Genomic DNA, 19,034 nt, shown 5'->3' with positions numbered 1-19,034 from the left:
AATTCAGGTGTAGGCCAGGGTAAGAGGACTCAAGTAAAAATCCTTGTGGCATAACTTGACAACCTAAATTCTATCACTGGAACCCAATCAAAGAGAACGGACTTCTGAAAGTTACCTTTGGCCTTTATGTGTGCACTGTGGCATAGTCATGACTGTATGCACTACCCTGTTTTTTTTTTTTTCAAAGAGATTTAAATGTATATACATCCAGTTGCTGCTGTGTGGTGTGGGGTAGGAAAAGGGAGAAGTGAAAACTCTGATAGTACAAAATTGTCTTAAATTTTCTGTGGTGAAACTCCTTATATTTTTCAAATAATGGGTGTCTTTACTGGATGATTCATTCTCTCTTGAAGGTATGGCCTGCGTGAGTTTGTGGTGATTGCTCCTGCTGCACAAAGTGATGCGGTTCTCAGTGAATCCAAATGCAACCTCCTTCTTAGTTCCATTTCCATTGCTTTGGGAAACACTGGCTGGTAGGTACACTTAGGACAGATGTTGAAAATATGTTAAAATATTTTTGTGATATAATTGAGGAATATAAGTGATTATTAAATTTACTTTTTTTCTATAATGAAGAATTTAGTGCCTACCCTTGCCTATTCTTCTACTAGAATTTGGTATGAGAGGATGAAATTAGAGCTGTGCATGGAGGAGCATCAATAGGCTTGGGCAAGAGGATCATAAATTCAAGGCCAGCTTGGACTGCATAGTGAATATTTGTCTCAGAAGAAAAACAACAAACCAAGACCCCCAAAGGAGATTAATAATTAGTAAAATATTTTTGGAGGTCATTCCTAAAGAAAATATAATATTTCTTATATATTTCAAATGAAGGGTGAATTTTACTGCAAAATCTAATTTTAAAATTTGTATAATATTAGATATTATTCTGGGCTTAACTTTTTTGTGTGTAGTTTTTCAAGACAGGGTTTCTCTGGTTAACAGCTCTCACTGTCCTAGAACTTGCTTTGTAGACCAGGCTGGCCTCAAACTCACAGAGATCAGCGATCCGCCTACTTCTGCCTCCTAAGTGCTGGGATTAAAGGCATGTGTCACACCACTGCCTGGTTTGGAATTAATTTTTTGAAGAATTGGGTTTTTGTATTTCTATGATTCTCCCCTCCTTTCTTGGCGGGTGGGGGCAACGACAGGGTCCCACTATGTAGGCCTGGCTGATCTGGAATACTAACTTCACCAGCCTTGAACTCACAGAGATCTGCCTTGCTTCTTCCTCCCTTCAGTACTGGGATTAAAAGTTGTGTGCCTTCGTGCTCAGCACCTCTCTATTCTTAGGTGTAAGTAAGTATTTAAGAACATGATGTTAACTTATCCATGTTCTGTTTTTTTTAAATTGTATTTCCTTTGTATATCAGATAGACCAAGAGACTCTAAATGTAAATTTACTAGCAGAAAAATTAATGTACTAGAGTACTCCAAGTGTCCTAAGGAATAATTTGGACCTTTAATTTTTTTTAAGTGTTTAGTACTGTAAGCCTGGCTTTCAATGGTGGAACTACCTATCTAGCCCTTTTCTCCCTTAAAGAAAATCTGACAAAGCTTGAGTATTTACCAGTGTTAACTTGGGAACACATTTTATAGCCCATTTTTGTGTTCAATAAATACCATGGGTGTTGTATTATCTCAACCACTGTTCCTAGGAAGAAATGCATAGATACTTGTGAGCTTTTGGTCATATTCTAATCAAACTTTATGTTTTCATGTATGTTTCTGTTTAAAGTGCCATAATATGCTCTTATATATTAATATATATTGTTGATTCACAGAGCTTGAACTCACAGGCAACTCATGAAAGCATGTAACTCATGCTTGAATGAAGCATATCTTACTCATGTGTTCTATCTGTAAGACACATTACAGCCTCTGGCACTTAGGAGCACTGCCTTCAGATCCACCTAGATCATGAAAGAACACTTGCTTATAGACTGAGAGTTGAAACAGGAGGGCACATCATTACCTAATTTGAGTTCATCTGGGAGAATACACTGTAGATACACAGATTCTTGCTGCTCTGCATATCTAAAAATAACTCAGTACTGCTAGTATTGATTTGGGGGTTACAGATAAAATTTCTCTGAGTTGGTTAATTTGCAGATGCAGAAATCTGTGAATGGTGAGAATCAGTGCTACCTACCATTAAATGTTAAGTAAGAAATATTTCGCCACAAAGTTGGTTTACATCAGTGTCTTTGCTAAAGACCTAGTGGGCTTCATTAGTTTATGAGAGGAAGAGGAAGAACTAAGTATATCTTATTTATAAATGAGAACCTGTGACCTAGAAGTTTTCTTTATTGAGTATTTTTAAATATTTGCAATTAAAATAACAGGAACAGTTTTGAGGGTTAGGATTACTTACTGTTTATTGAGCTTGATGTCTGTTTTTTTTTTTTTATTCATGTCCTATAGCCAGGTACCATTGTTTGTACAAATACATCACAGATGGCGGAGGTTGTACATGGGAGAATGTCAAGGTCCTGGTGTTCGAACTGACTTTGAAATGGTTCATCTTCGAAAAGTGCCAAATCAGTACACTCATTTGTCAGGCCTGCTGGACATCTTCAAATCAAAGATTGTGAGTTGGTATTGGTTTTGTCAGTCTTATTTGGGATCCAGATAAAAGTAGCAGTTTGGTAATTTGAACATACAGAAGTCTAATATCAATAATGTAATGAATTATAAGAAAACTACTAATTAAATATTATTATGTACATTTAAAGAAAATATCTACTAAAGGACCTGTCTACTTTTTGTATGGCTGGTTAACATTCATTGATTCTGTTCTTCTATAGGAATGATTTTGATGGTCTACCAGTTTAGTAAGCTTCAGGTAGCTGCTTGTTTGAGAGATTGACTTTGAGCATCTTGAGTCTGAATCTTTTGGATTCTGAATAGCCCTTACTGTTCTTTCAAAAAGTACTCTTTTTTTCGAGTCTTCATCCTATTGATCTTTTGGTTTAATGTCTGTATGAAGGTTGAGAGTTGTAGGACTAATTAGGTCTACCAGATATATCCATGGTATTCTATAAAAAACATTGGCTAGCAAGATAACTCAGCTGGTGAAGGTGCTTGCTGCCAGGCATGATCCCCAGGGCCCACATGGTAGAAGAAGAAAGCAAAATCCACCAACTTGTCCTCTGACTTTTACAAGTGCATAGTGGCACATGTGTGCACCTCTCCAATGGAAGGAATGCATATGAGTATTTTGCCTCTACGTATGTCTGTGTACCATGTGTGCCTGGTGCCTGAAGAAACCAGAGTGGGCATTGGAGTTATAAATGATTGTGAGCCACCATGTAGGTTCTGGGCACTGAACATGAGTCTTGTGCAAGAGAAGCAGAAAGCGCTCTTAACTGCTGAACTATCTCTTCAACAGCAGAAGCTTTTTTTTTTTTTTTTTTCTAAGTAAAAAGCAAAGCACTATCATGAAGATGGTGGCTTTGCATAGCCTACTCTTGGGGAAAAATGTTCTGAGTGCTGAAGTTGACATTATCTTTTGTAAGTGCCAAATCAGCACACGACTTATTTGTCAGGCCTGTTGGACATCTTCAAATCAAAGATTATGAGCTGGCACTGGTTTTTATTGTCAGTCTTAGAGATCCATGAAAAATTAGCAACTTGGAAAAAAAAAAGAAAAATTAGCAACTTGGTAATTTGAGTATATAAAAGTATTCTTATAATATTAATAATGTAATGAATTATATTCAAACTTGATTAACAAACTGAACTTAAATATGTCATTAAAATTTATGATTTTATGTATTAGTTAAAAAATTAACTGAGGAGCTGGAAAGATGACTTGGCAGCTCCTTCCAGAGGACCTGGCTTCCATTCTAGCACCCACATGGTGGCTCACAGCCTTTCCTAACTCCAGTTCCAGGGACTCAGGTGACCTCTTCTGACCTCTGAGGGCACCAGGCACAGTACAGACATACATATAGCAAAAACCCATAAATCTAAAATTTAAAAAGAAAAGAAATTAATAGAGAAGAAAACAGCAATCAACTGATACTGCATGTTTCCTGGTGTGATTCACTGAGAAAGATAGACTTGTCTGAGTAGTGTTTCTGTCAGAATATTTAGCATAAATAAAAATGTGAAAAACAGTCATTTATTTCCAAAGTTACTGGACTCTTAGAAATAAAGGCTTGAGCGTTTTAGATTAAAGAAGATGAATGAGATATGACTGCTAAGTGCAGTGAATGACTTTTACTTAATCAAAACAGAATAGCCAGTAAAGATCTGATTTTGGAGTGTTGGGACAGTTTTAATCTGTTATGATGTTTGAAAGTAGTATTGATGTTACCCTCCTCTACTGTGTTACTCATTACACATGGAGTGGGGAGGGTTCCATGCCACTGAACTTGGTAAGTCATGTGAGTCTTGATTGTATTCATCTTCCAGCTTTTCTGAAGGTTTTACTATTTTATTTTTTATTTTTTTGATCTATTTATTTATTTATTAAAGATTTACTATTTTAAAAAGGAAAAATATGAGAAAAATACTTGAATTTCTCTTTTTTTTTGTTTTGTTTTGTTTGTTTTTTGAGACAGGGTTTCTCTGTGGTTTTGGAGCCTGTCCTGGAACTAGCTCTTGTAGACCAGGCTGGTCTCGAACTCACAGAGATCCGCCTGCCTCTGTCTCCCAAGTGCTGGGATTAAAGGCGTGCGCCACCATTGCCCGGCCTTGAATTTCTCTTTTTAATAGTTATTGTTTGTTTGGATTAGAATTTAATCAGAAAAACAGGGGACCAGAGATTCGGCTCAATAGTGGAAAGCTTGCCTAGCATGCGTGAGAGTCTTGGTTTTATCCCCAGTACTGCCTTGGCCCTCTGAGTGCCAGGATTAAAGACTTATGCCACTACTGCTTAGCTTGTTTTAAAGAGTTTTATTTGGGGGGCTGGAGAGATGGCTCAGTGGTTAAGGGCACTGACTGCTCTTCCAGAGGTCCTGAGTTCAATTCCCAGCAACCACATGGTGGCTCACAACCATCTGTAATGAGATCTGGCGCCCTCCTCTGGCGTGTGGGCATACATGGAGGCAGAATGTTGTATACATAATAAATAAATAAATCTTTAAAAAAAAAAAGAGTTTTATTTGGGGGCCAGAGAGATGGTCCCCATAGTAAGAGTACTGGCTGCTCTCAGAAGACCTGGGTTCAAGTCCCAGCACCCACACTGTGGCTCATTACTGTAACACCAGTTCTAGGTGATCTGGCACCTTCTTTCTGGCCTCCATAGGCACCAGGCACTCAGTGGCACACAGGCATTTGATTCATGCAGGAAATAACCCATACACATAAAACAAACACAAATTTTTAAAATTGAGTTTTATTTTGAAAACTTAATTTTTCTGGCCATTGTATGTATTGGTTTTACAGACTCATGGGTGCTGTCTATAAATTATTTTAGAGCCAGATCTTAAAGTAGTATTTGGAGCTTCTTGCTCTGGTGATATTGGAGGTGTGTGTGCGTGTGTGTGTGTGTGGGGGGGTGTGTGTTCCTGGAATTGGAGTTTTTTGCTCAAGCTGTGATAATCACAGGTTTCCCCTTACAGAATTATCTTTTAGTCATATTGCTTTCAAATAAAGCCTGAGTTCTATGCAGCAATGCCCTGCCAGCTTTGACTTCTGTGGAAAGGTGTGACGTGCCCTCGTTCTGCTCAAGTCTTTGGTTCCTTACATTTATTTTATTTAAGCATTTATTTTGATTCTATTTTGTATACATGCATGCACATGCACACACATTCACATCCATATTATGATTCATATATGGGGGTCAGAGGGACAGCTTGAGGGAGTTGGTTCTCTTTCCTCTATGTAGGACCCAAGGATTAAATTTAGATCATCAGGATTGGTGACAGTTATCTTTTCCCACTAAGCCACCTCCCTGGTGGCCTTGGTCCTTCATTTAATGTCATCTGTAATCCCGCAGTCTTCACCTTTATTCAAACTACCAGATCTCAGCAGGCATGTGTCGTGTCTTGAGCCCCATATAATCCTTTAAGTTTCTCAGGATGCTTTCTGTAAGCTGTACAAACATCTGTGTCTTGTTTGATCCTAATTCTTTTCATATATTTCAAACTACATTCATCTCTGTTGCTTTGGGATGGGAGCAGGGGTGGTTTGTCAGAGTGACTTTATTAACCTAACCCTTCTACTTCATTTGATTCTGGGCCTGACCCCTCCCTAGCCCCTCCCCCCCTAAAATTGACCAACCAGAATCATACTGTACTTTCTAGGACACAGTAGCCTAAAATTGGGATTTGTTTTTCATCATACCCACCTTGTACTTAGACCTTGAAGTTTATCTAAAATCACCAGTGACATGGATGGGATCTTCTTCTGAGGCAAATGTTTCTGTATCTTTGCTACTCAGGGATAGTGTTCGAGGGAGCATTATCAAACCTGTGCTTCAGCAAGTTTCCCAGGTGACTCCTGAACCTGTTTTAATCTCATTCTGCTTAGTGTAGGCTCAACAGGAAAGAGAAGTCAGGGTCATTGAATTTTTATTATTGCTAGAGAATTAAGGGTAATTATAGGTCTTCTTTTGCTAACTCATTTATTTACTATGTTTTATATGAGTTATGGTTGAATATTGAAACCTGATTTTGATTTCCATTTTAGTTAAAAATAAAAATATCATTTTCATAAATGCACTGAAGTACTTTAAAAAGAATACTTCTACTCTCTCTGACATTCAGCGTCTGAAATAGATAGCAAAAATTTATATTGTAGGGGCAAGAGAGATGATTTAATAGTTAAGACCACTTCTCTTCTAGATGAACCAGATTTGATTCCAAACAGACACATGCATGCAGTTTAAAGCCTGTTGATACAGCAGTTCCAGAGAATCTGAGCCTTTCTTCTGATCTCCAGAAGTACTGCATGCACATGGTTCACAGACAAACATGCAGGCAACACACACAAACACACAAAATTTTGTTTTTGACATATCTCACTGTATTGCTCAGGCTGGCCTGGAATGCCCTGGGATACAGTGGCTTTTTTTTTTTAATCTACATGGCTTTTTCAGCAAATGAAAACATTTGTGGAGCCGGGCGGTGGTGGCGCACGCCTTTAATCCCTGCACTTGGGAGGCAGAGGCATGTGGATCTCTGTGAGTTCGAGACCAGCCTGGTCTACAAGAGCTAGTTCCAGGACAGGATCCAAAACCACAGAGAAACCCTGTATCGAAAAACAAAAACAAAAACAAAAAAAAAATTTGTGGAAAAGTATGCAGAAATTACAGAGCTCTTTTGCTCTACAAATACACAGCCAAATAATAGTAGACTTGTCATGGAGTTTACTTTTCTAGTTTTTAAACAAGGTCTGACATTTGAATGTGCTGTTTCTTTCTGTATTCTCTTCCTCCTTTATTTCTTTCTATAAAAAGTTTATTAGCCTAAAATGAATTGCTTTTCATTGTGATGTGTTTTTTAAGTTGTCATTGCTGCTTCTCCCCTTCCTTGTGTTCTCCTACCCCCACTAGCCCCCTTTCCACTTTAATGTCATAGAAGACATGTTGCCCTCCCCCTTTCTCAACATTCTTGTTCCCTGCTCACAGTTCCCTATCAGTTTCATGGGTGATACCTATCCTAAAACCCCTTATTTACATGCATACAAGCATTCAAAGGTAAGATCTGACTCTTACAACCTTTCCACCCTCTTTTCCATGATGCTCTCTGAGCCTTAGATGTAGGGGTTGCATAGATGTGTCAGTTGGAACTGTAATCTTTTCCCTTCCTGTTTTTCTTTTTTTTTTTAATTTTATTTTTGAGAAAGGGTTTCTCTGTGCAATAGCTCTGGCTATCCTGGAACTCACTTTATAGACCAGACTGGCTCAAACTCACAGAGATCCTCCTGCCTCTGCCTCCTGAGTACTGAGTTTAAAGGTGTACACAATCACTACCAGGTCTAAAAAGATCTGTGTATTTATTTTTTTATTTATTTTTGAGGCAAGGTATCACTGTGCGGCCTTGGCTGGTTTGGAACTTGCTATCTAGACCATCAGACCTCAAACTCACAGAGATCTGTCTGCCTCTACTTCTTCAGAACTAGAGTTAAAGTTGTGTACCATGCTCAGCTAGTCTCTTCATTCTTGATTTTCAAAGTTATACATTACTACTCTGTCTTATTTTTTCTTCACATTGTTTGCATTACATTACTACTCTGTCTTATTTTTTCTTCACATTGTTTGCCTCTATATACTGTTACCTGACAGTATAAACTTAAATTATGGTTTTTTAAGGGTAGCATTCCATAACTTTGAAATGTTGGTGCTGAAGTTTTTGGAACACAGGCTAAAACCTTTACATGCTGTTGTCTTTGCATGTGTTTCTAGGGCTGTCCTTTAACTCCATTGCCTCCAGTGAGCATTGCTATTCGATTGACATACGTGCTTCAGGATTGGCAGCAGTACTTTTGGCCTCAGCAGCCTCCAGGTAAGGACATTTGGAGCTCTATTTAAAGTACTGAAAATGTATTAAGAAATTAAAATTATCTGATGTTATTCCTTACTAGAAATACCTGTACTCATTGCAAATGTAATTGCTGATTTTGTCTATGTAAATTTTTTTCTCCTAAAAAACAAGTGCTCACTGGGTGGTGGTTGTGCACGCCTTTAATCACAGTACTTGGGAGGCAGAGACAGGCAAATCTTCGTGAGTTCCAGAACAGCAAGGGCCGTTACACAGAGAGAAACCATGTCTCAAAAAACCAAACCAAAGAAAGAGAAAGAAAGACTAAATAAATAAATAAAGTGCTCATGTCTTTTAGAGACAGTGTTATTTTATATTTGATAGTCTATCTGTGAAAGTTGGTATTTATTTACAAAGCATCCCCTGTAACAGGACATTGTGTGTAAGCATTACCAATGCTGAGTGATTAAAATACCTGTTTTTAGTGTTAAGAGAAGCCACCCTCATAAGTTGAAAGCAGTAGTATAGAAACCTGAGAGCAGTTGAGACCTCTTGAGGAGTAAAGGACCCATTCACAGGAGTCATCTAAGACCACCAGAGAACACATACACTTATTTACATTCTGATTCATAGCTAGCACATTACAGTTAGAAAGTAGTAGCAAAAATAATATTCTGGATGGGGGTCACCACAATATGAGGAACACATGGGTCACAGTATTAGGAAGGTTGAGAACCACTGCCACAGAGTGTTGGGAAAAGGAGAAAAATAAGTTTGTATATAGTCTTATAGAAGAGGATTGTAGAATACTTAATATGGACTTAGTAAAATGCCATCAGAATTAGTTCCCTGCTTGATCATTTATTAATTCAGGAGTCATTAGTTATTAGCCTACAGTAGGCTAAGGACTCAGATATGAACAAGGCATCACGTAAGTTCTAGAAAAACTCAGCTAGAAAGACATAGAACCTAATTGAAGATTTTTTTTCCTGCTTAATTTGTTGGATATAATTAATTGTTCATAGTACTCCTTTTAAAAACCATTTCTTTAGCTGGGCAGTGGTGACACATGCCTTTAATCTCAGTATTCAGGAGGCAGAGGCAGGTGGATCTCTATAAGTTTGGGCCAGCCTGGTCTAGTTCCAAGACAGACTCCAAAGCTACAGAGAAACTGGTCTTGAAAAACCAAAAACAACAACAAACAAAACCATTTCTTCAATGTTGTATCTATATGTGTGCGCATGCATCTGTGACCAAAATCAGCTCCAAATTCCTTTTTCCAGTTGCAGGGCATCCTGCATGTGATGTTCTGGGGTCTGGGCCCTAAAGGGGCTTGTCTTTCTTGGAATCCACTCTGCAGTCCTACTGCTGAGGGTGCAGGACCCCTAGTCCACTCCGGGCACTCGCTCCCCAGGCAGCCCTTTTTCATTTTGTCTCCTTTTGAGATGGTCTCTCACTGAACCTGGAACTCATGGTTTTGGCTAGACTGGCTGGCCAGCAAGCCCTCAGGATCTGTCTGTCTTCACCCTCCAGTTGGGGTTACAGGTACCCAGCTTTTACATCTATGTTTGGGGAATCAAACTCATGTCCTTAAGTAGTAGACACAGCAAACACTTTGCTTACTGAGCTGTCATCCCAGCCCCACTCCATTTTAGAGTCTCCTGTGGGCTAGATCTATGAGGCTATTTATGTTCCAGACACATTTAATAAGAAACAAAATAAAGATTTGTAAATTACTAGAAGGCTTTATCATACCATCCCCTTTTTGAGGCAGGATCTTGCTGTGAATTTCAGGCTGGCCAGGTACTGACTTTGTAGCCCAGGCTGGCATTGAACTTATGGCAATTCCTACTTCAGCATCCTAATGTTGAGATTTAGGTATGAGCCACCACACCTGTGGATTAATAAACTTCTACCTTAAAATAATTTTATTTTTTTTTTCTAGTATACTGCCTCCCAAGAAAACCAAAATAATATTTTTCTGGTTTATTTTGTGCTGTCTCTGGCTATGAGAGTCAGAATAATTGCTGGTTAGATATAATTATACACAATCAGCTTTTGGCAATTATGTGTACTACTACTGTTTCCGTACTATTGAGTAACTTAGAACTGTAAAACAGAGCTACATCTAATCAACAGCAAAGGGGAAGTAAGAACTAAGTTTTTTGTTTCCAGATAACAATACGACTGATTGGTTTATAATCCATTTCTACTGGAAAGTTCCCATTTGTCATCTTTTCCTTTTATTCCAAAGCTACTCTACTGATCAGTTTAAAACCTTTTCAAGAGTAGAACCTTTGGGTGTATACCAATGACAGAGTATATACTTAGCATGTGTAAGTCCTTGGACTTAGTCCTAATTACTCAGAGGTTCCAAGGTGATCTAAGAACCTCAAGGCCTAGACTCTTAATTGTAATTCTGTTAGCTAGTAAGGTGCTTGATGATGTTCTGTTCCCAGATTTTATTTTTTAAATGTGGATAAAAATACTAACATCCCTAGTAGGCTGGGGTCTGTATAATCTCTTAGCATTTTCTTTATAACTTGCTGTCTGCACTGTTATAAGTCCCTTAAAGCTATTGTCTTCTGAAAGTTTTAACTTAACTATTCTTCCCCCGACATCCCACCACCACCGAGGCAAGGTCTGTATAGTTCTATCTAGCCTGGAATTCACTGTGTAGTGTTTATTTCTACTTTTTGCCAAATAAAGGAGTATATTTTCCCCTTGTTTAGATATAGATGCCCTTGTGGGAGGAGAAGTTGGAGGCCTGGAGTTCGGCAAGTTGCCATTTGGTGCCTGTGAAGATCCTATCAGGTGAGAATTTCAGCCTATCACTTGAATTACAGGATTCTTTTGCTTTTTAAGTTTATACGAATGTTCATTTTATGACAGTTCTGTTGAAGTAAGGCTGGAAATAACTATACTTGCTCTCTTTAGTTTGTAACTTCACATGAGACCTTCCCACATGAACACTCTCCTACGGTTTGACAGACTGGCTGTGATGTGGCAGTGGTGAAGAGCCCTGGGTTCTGCCCCAGCGTGAAGAGTTGGGCAGTCTGTGACCTGTGGGCCATATCTGGCCAGTGTCTATTTTTGTGTCTCCCGTAATAAGTTTTACATTTTTAAAAGTTTGTATTAAAAGAAAAAACCACAAGAAGGTCACAGATTGTACATTCCTTAGAATGCCAAAATATTTCCTCTTTCGCTTTTTTCTGAAAACTTTGCCAGCTCATCATCTCTATACATGTTTTTCAAAATTGAGAAAATTTATCTACCATGAAGTTCAGCACTTCAAAGTGTATAGTTGGTGGGTTTTGTATAGATTTGTGCAGCCAGCATCACTGTATAAATATGACATTTTAATACCTCAGAAACCGTTAAAAGTTGTACTATTGTATGTGTTTTTTCATGTCTTTTAAACTACTAGAATTCTGTTCATGATTGTTCCTTTAAATACTGTGTCTTGGGGTTTATCTATGTAATTCTCATCAAACATTTTTGTTGGAATGGTGGCTTTCGTGGGAAACCGCTGTCTTAAGCCATTTGTGTTGTTTTCATTTTTGTGATGTAGCTTGGGCATGTGGACTTCTTTCTTTGCTTGTGTGTCTGATGTGAGGATCTTGCCTGCTTTAGATTGGGCCAGTGTAACTGCTACATGACTAGAGCTAGGTGGGTAAAGCTGGTGCACAGACAGTTTAATTGGACCGGGCAAAGATGACTCCTGAACCACTGTTCTAGGCCTAGGCCTGTGGGGAGGATGGGAAAGGGAAGGAGCAACTCACCAGGCAAAAGTGACTCACAAACAAAGCAGGCCCTAGGGCCTTGCCAAGAGTTTGTGGCTTGATCTGTGAATTCTGAGATGGCAGCAGGCAGAGGGAGGAGTAGGAAAGGAAAGAAGCCACTTACCTGCCATGGCTACTTAGTTAATAAGCTGGTTTGGGGCTGCTGGATTATGAAGGTAGGCCTGGGTGTGGAGATGGAAAAGGGGTATAGAGTTTCAGCTGTGTTACATCATGAAGCAGTTACTTTAAAAAGTAGATAATGCTTTATGTTACTGTGCATCCCACTTTTGTTTATCCATTCTTCAACAGATGGACATTTTACTTGTTAGGTTTTGGTTTTTCAAGACAGGGTTTCACTGTGTAACGGCCCTAGCTGTTCTGGAACTCACAGAGATCTTTCTGCTTCTGCCTCCTGGAGTGTTGGGATTATAAGCGTGCACCACTACCATGCCTGGCTCTTATTTAAATGTTTTGTTTACTATATAATGTAACATTTTATATCCATAAGACAGCTTCATATAGATATGCTTTCCTTTCTTAAACTAGTTGTTTTCAGTTTATTATACATAACACCACTTTTTAAACGTTCTCTTAATTTTTATTAGCATGTATTAATTATACATAATGGATTGCACAGATTTATATAATGTCTCCTCCCACTCCTGATGATCCTCTCCTCTCCCTAATTAGTCCCCCTTCCACTTTCATTACTTTTTTCTTGTCTTTTTCTTTTGGTGATTCAATAAGGTCTTTATAGGAGCATAGGTGTGAAGGATTTGAGTGAAGGATTATTTACAAGAGTATTACACCACTGAAGAAAATGTCTCTCTCCCCTAACAACCATTATATATACTACTTTATATACATTTTTAGTTGGTTAGGACACATTTCTAGAAATAGAATTACTGAGTCAAAGGAGATACATACAGAATTAAACCTTTTGGCTGTATTTTATGTTTTTATTTTTTATTTTTAATTTTAGTGAACTCCATTTAGCAACGACATGGCCTCATCTGACAGAAGGAATTATTGTGGACAATGATGTTTATTCGTAAGTATGCTAAAAAAAAAACACCTTTATTCTAATAAATTAACCACTGAGTGCTTGGCACAAGGTTTTATTTTTTGAGCGATCAGTTTTTAGACCTGTTTGTAGATTTAGAGATGGGTTTTTAAGATGCTGCTTTGCGGAGGTGTCCATTCAGGTGAGTGAACTATTTGAATCTTACTGTTGCAGCTTAGTGGTCTCTACCATATACCATGTGATTCTTTTCAACTCTTCCTGGCTTCTCATAATTATTGTAGGGCTGGAGTATATAGTTCAGTGGTAGAGTACTTGCCCACTGTGTGGCTGTTGCCCACTGTGTGGCTTGACATTCAGCACATGAGCACACACACAGAAACACAAAATTTATGAAATGCTTCGAAGAAGTAGGGAGGGAGCTGGAAAAATGATCCAGCAGTTAAGAGTACTAGCTTCTCTTTGAGGACCTGGGTTCAGTTCCCGGCACCTATATGGCAGTTCACAACACAAGCCAGGGGATCTTGCACCCTCACACACCCTCATACACAGGCACAACATCAATGCACATAAAAAATAAATTTAAAAAGAAGTAATGAATATCCAGATGTATGTGACTTGTTGTGTGTGTGTATGCTGTGACTGTGGACAGGCACACACATGCCATGGCACATGTACGGAGATAGAGAACAACTTGGAGAAGTCAGCTCTTTCTTCCCACTGTGGATTCCAGGGATCAAATTTAGGCTGTTAGACTTCAGCTGTTTTGCTGAATATTTGATCACTGAGTGTTCTAAGTAAGAAAACAAACAACTTTGTCCTGTTCTGTACAGTGGGAACAACTTGAACATTTCAGCAAAGCTAGGAAAATAGTGAAAAAGGCATTTTAGTTTCTTTTTATCCTGGGTGTGAAACAGTGGGAAATAGACACTTTCTATGTTTACATTTAAAGGAAACTCATTGTTTTTGCTGATGGTAAAAGTAACAACATGAATGTTCTCACTTAGACAATTAGGTGTAAAGAAGAAAATAAAGGTATAATAGTTTTCAAGGGCCCACTAAACCCTAGTGTAGATGTTTTTAAAGTTTAAATCTATATATCAGTTTGCTTTATTCTTTTAATATCTTATGTCTTTTGTGGTGTTTGTATGCCACGGTGCAAGTGTGGAAATCAGAGAATAAATGTGGGCCCTGGAGATTGATATCAGGGCATCAGGTTTGGTGACAAGTACCTTTTCCTGCCATCTTGCTGGTGATGAATATTTTTTTAATAAATTGTGCATAGTACTTCATTGAGTAGATCATCCGTAGTATACTTGAAGAACAGGATGCTTTTGATTTTGTCAAAGATTTGTAGTACCTATTTTCATTAGTAGTGATATTAAATTAAAATCAAGTTGTTTGGGCCGGCAGTGGTGGCACATGCCTTTAATCTCAGCACTTTGGGAGGCAGAGGCAAGTGGATTTCTGTGAGTTCGAGACCAGCCTAGTCTACAAGAGTTAGTTCCAGGACATCTAGGACTGTTACACAGAGAAACCCTGTCTTGAAAAAAATGAAAAACAAAAACAAAAAAGCCAAAAAAGAAAAACAAAAAACAAGCAAACAAAACACTGAATTGTTCAAGGTGATGATGCAGGACTAGAATAAATAAATCTTAAAAAAAAAAAAGATAATTGTGCATTCTTGTTTCCTATTTTTTATTGTATTCTTTAGAATGTATTTGTCTCACTTGGTCATTAGTGTTCATCTCATAATTTTATATTTTTAAATTTTGTTTTGATCTTGGTAATCATTTGTTATTTATTTTGGTCTTCACGTCTTAAAGAGTTTATATTTTGAACAACTTGCTTAAATGGCAATATATATTTGGATAACAGTAAGTTTAAGTTAAGTAAAATGTATCTGGGTGTGGTGATGTGTACTGGTAATCCCAGCACATAGGAGGCTGAGACTGGCGAATCAAGAGATGGAGGCTGAATTGTCTCCAAAAGATAGGGCAGGGCATAAAAAAATGAATTGTTTTTCCCCTTATAGAATGTATTTTCCCCTATAGAATGTTAAATAAAATGCATTAAATTAATTATCTTTTAAAAAATAAATAAAATAAATTAATTGATTTTGCTCTTTTTTATTTTTAGACAAGTTTTTTTGTTTTGTTTTTTGTTTTTCGAGACAGGGTTTCTCTGTAGCTTTGGTGCCTGTCCCGGAACTAGCTCTTGTAGACCAGGCTGGCCTCGAACTCCCAGAGATCCGCCTGCCTCTGCCTCCCCAGGTGCTACAATTACAGGTGTGTTCCACTACCTAGTTTTCATTCCATTGCGTTATGACATGTTTATGAGTCTTAGAGATGGTCATAATTACTGTCTTATTCCATTCTAGTGATCTGGATCCTGTTCAAGCTCCCCATTGGTCTGTTAGAGTTCGAAAAGCTGATAATCCCCAATGTTTACTAGGTAAGGTACATCATCATGTTCCCTTTCTGAAATGTCACATATCTACCTATTTTCCAAATTGGAACCCTGAAAACATTCTTTATACTTTATTTCACCTATTCAAAATACTGTCTTTCATTTTTATGCCCTCGGTTAGCATTAACTTATAGAAAAAGTCTACCAATTACAGTGAATCTTTTTATTAACAGCAATAGCAGGATTTCTCTCCATTAAGAATCTATACTTCAGCATTCTCTATCACATTCTCATAGATTGTTTGCTTTTCTTATGTACTATATCAGCTTTTCTTCCGGCACAGTCTGCATCTTCAGTTGAGTCCTCTTTGTCTTTTGATGTTCTTCTGGTCCTGTGATGTAATGGCACAGTGTGCACCGACTGGAGCAGGGCTGCTTCAATTCTTCCCACTTGTAACCCTTTCTCACTGAGGCATCTTTACATGATATTCGGTGTATTTAAGATAGGCATACAGATCAAACAGGATTAGAGGTGAAGCAAATTTGTATACTGATGAAATGGATGTGTATTTTTAATTTCGCTTAATTAAATCTTAGCGTTTTCAACGTTTTTCAGAGTTTTTTTAAAATGACTTTTTATTTTTACTTTATGTGCATTGATATATTTGCCTGCATGCATGTCTGTTTGCATATGTCAGATTTCCTGGCAATGGAATTACAGAGAGGTGTGAGCTGCCATGTGGGTGCTGAGGATAGAACCTGGGTCCTCTAGAAGAATAGTCACCACTCCCAACCACAGAGCCATCTCTCTAGCCCTCAGAGTTGATATTTTAGATCTGTGATTGTCACTTCTGAAGATGCTGATTTGCATCAACATGTAGTATAAAATGGCAGGATTATGTTTAGGGTCATTTCAGAGATTGTTGGAAGTTCAATTCTAATCTCAGATCAAAATTCACTTAACTATTTGTTATGAAACTCAAGTCAGCAAGTCAGCAGTTTTTAAAAGTAAACATTCTACTAGTATGGTCTGAAGATACACTTACATTAGTCTTACATGCTGAGGAATAATAAGAAAATAATGTCTTTTTCTGTAATTATATCATTGTTTATACAAAGACAGCAAACTTTCTATGTTCAGTAAAAACGCTGCAGTGCATAGCATACATTAGTGTGATCTGAGCTGAGGTGTTATATGGAGTCACAGCATCTGCAGTGCATACTGGGTGTTGAGAAGCAGGACTCTAGTGAAGTTTCGATGCAGCATGTGTGAGCACTGCCAGAAACATCTTGGATTTATTACATTTGATTTTGAGTTAAGTTTTGATCATTCCACATTCAGAAGCCTTTTACTGTTTGTGTGTGTGTGCGCGCGTGTGTAGAAATCATTCAGTTTTGTAACCAACAGTTTAAGAAGTTGGGCGTTAATGCTGGAGAGCTCACCTTAGTGGTGAGGATGGGGGAGAGCTGACAGGTTGAGCCACCCAGCTGCTGTGGTCAGGCCAAGAACCAAGGTTATAAGTTGGCCTACCCCAGTATCCATCCCATCTATGATCTGCTGGGACACATAAAGGGGCTGGCCCTGCAAACTGAAAACTGCAGGATCGCTACAATACATGGCAACAACAGGATATCCAAGAAGAGTGTAGCAGAAACCAGAGGCCTTGAAACCAGATCAATGACTCTTCGTAGTGAACACTTGAAAGTAAAGATGTATGGACAAAAGGCTTTACTGCGGAGCTCACTGTATCACACAACAGCTTCCATGATGAGACTGACTTTTCCTTTTTTTCTCTCTTAAATTTTATTTTATTTTGGGGGGTGGGGGAGTTTGTAAGGGCAAAGGATGGACACATAGAAAATTAATGGGATCAAAATGCATGATGTGAAAGATACAAAGAATTAAAATAAGCTGGGCATTAAACCTTTCCTGCCAAGTTGTATCACATCTGCAAATCAATTTTATGGAGAAAGGGGCATGTAAATACACTTTGGTTCACCTAGCAGGATATTTGAAGTTTAAGTGAAACATAAAGTACCTTGAAAAAGAGTAATTGCCATTCAGAATCTATGTCTGGAATCTTTTTCCCCTTTGAGATAGGATCTCTGTGTAGCTCTGGAGCCTTGAATTCACTGTAGACCAGACTCAGGCTGGCCTCAAATTCAGAGATTTACCTGCCTCTGCTTCTTGAGTGCTGATATTAAAGACATGTGTTTCTATTACCTTTTTTTTAGGTTTCTCTCTGCAGGTCTTCTGAAATCTATAACCTTGATGTCATATTTCCTCGTTTGTCTCTTACATTTAGTACAGTTATGCCTACCTTTACTCTGTACCACCCAACATGTTACATTCAACTGACGTTATTAAAATAATACTTCCTCACCTGGGCAGTGGTGCACACACCTTTAATCCCAGCACTCGGGAGGCAGAGACAGGTGAATCTCAGTGAGTTCGAGGCCACCCTGGTCTACAGAGTGAGTCCAGGACAGGCTCCAGAGCTACAGAGAAAACCTGTCTCGAAAAACCAAAACAAAAAGACCTTCTTAATGGCTGTTTCTTTAAAGTATTTTTTTAGTTTTTAGTTCTGTTTTTTAAGTATTTTTGTTAATTCTTTCAAGTTTCATACTTTAGCTTTCAATCATTTGTTGTGTACTGTTCATCAAATGTCAACTTACACTTGGCACTTAAGGTACCTAATAGTGGAGTTTGTCTGTGGCCTTAGAGAGACAGCATTGTCAGTTACAAGTTGAACGGACCCACATCTTACACCTACAAGTCTGAAGAACTTTCCTAAGCTTTGGAAGCAGCAGTGAAATACTCTTCTCAGCAGGGAAACAGATTAAGTTGCTGCACACTTCATGTCATATTAGGGTGATGAAACGCTTATGCATCTGTATGTATATCATACTTTAGCCATTGTCCTGTTCTCTAGAAACTGCTGTGTTTATGGTACATAATAATATACAATTTTGCCAAGTAGACTACTTCTTAATACCTTCTTCATCATCTGCTGCCTTTTGTAATAACTAGAAAACTTGAGAAACATTCGAATTTTAAGTTAATGGCCCATGATCTCACCCTATACTTTGTGTAGTTTTGGCTTTTTTTTTCCCCTCCAAGACAAGATCTCTCTCTCTCTCTCTCTCTCTCTTTTAAAGATTTATTTACTTATTATGTATACAACATTCTATTTCCATGTATGGCCGCACGCCAAAGGAGGGCTCCAGATCTCATTACAGATGGTTGTGAGCTACCATGTTGTTGCTGGGAATTGAACTCAGGACCTTTGGAACCACTGAGCCAAGTCTCCAGCCCCCAGACCCTAGCCTTGGTTGTCCTAGAACTAGTAAACCAGACTGACCTCGAATTTATGGAGATCTGCCTGGCTCC

At 38.3% G+C, this 19,034-nt stretch overlaps 1 protein-coding gene across 2 annotated transcripts in view; it reads left to right on the top strand.

The window, feature by feature from the left end:
• Nucleotides 1-19,034, top strand: part of Rab3gap1 (RAB3 GTPase activating protein catalytic subunit 1) — a 62,450-nt gene that overhangs the window by 22,712 nt on the left and 20,704 nt on the right. For both annotated transcript variants that reach the window (XM_050161470.1, XM_050161471.1), the window contains 6 exons: nt 354-473; nt 2,425-2,590; nt 8,357-8,456; nt 11,165-11,246; nt 13,197-13,265; nt 15,616-15,689. In XM_050161470.1, the coding sequence (XP_050017427.1) occupies nt 354-473; nt 2,425-2,590; nt 8,357-8,456; nt 11,165-11,246; nt 13,197-13,265; nt 15,616-15,689 (611 nt within the window). The remainder of the gene's footprint in view (nt 1-353; nt 474-2,424; nt 2,591-8,356; nt 8,457-11,164; nt 11,247-13,196; nt 13,266-15,615; nt 15,690-19,034) is intronic.

Source organism: Alexandromys fortis, unplaced genomic scaffold (assembly GCF_014885135.2).
Source record: "Alexandromys fortis isolate MF-2015 unplaced genomic scaffold, M_Fortis_MF-2015_v1.1 scaffold_109, whole genome shotgun sequence".
Classification (NCBI taxonomy): domain Eukaryota; kingdom Metazoa; phylum Chordata; class Mammalia; order Rodentia; family Cricetidae; genus Alexandromys; species Alexandromys fortis.
The sequence above is the reverse complement of the archived record's forward strand: the minus strand, read 5'-3'. Positions and strand labels throughout refer to the sequence as shown.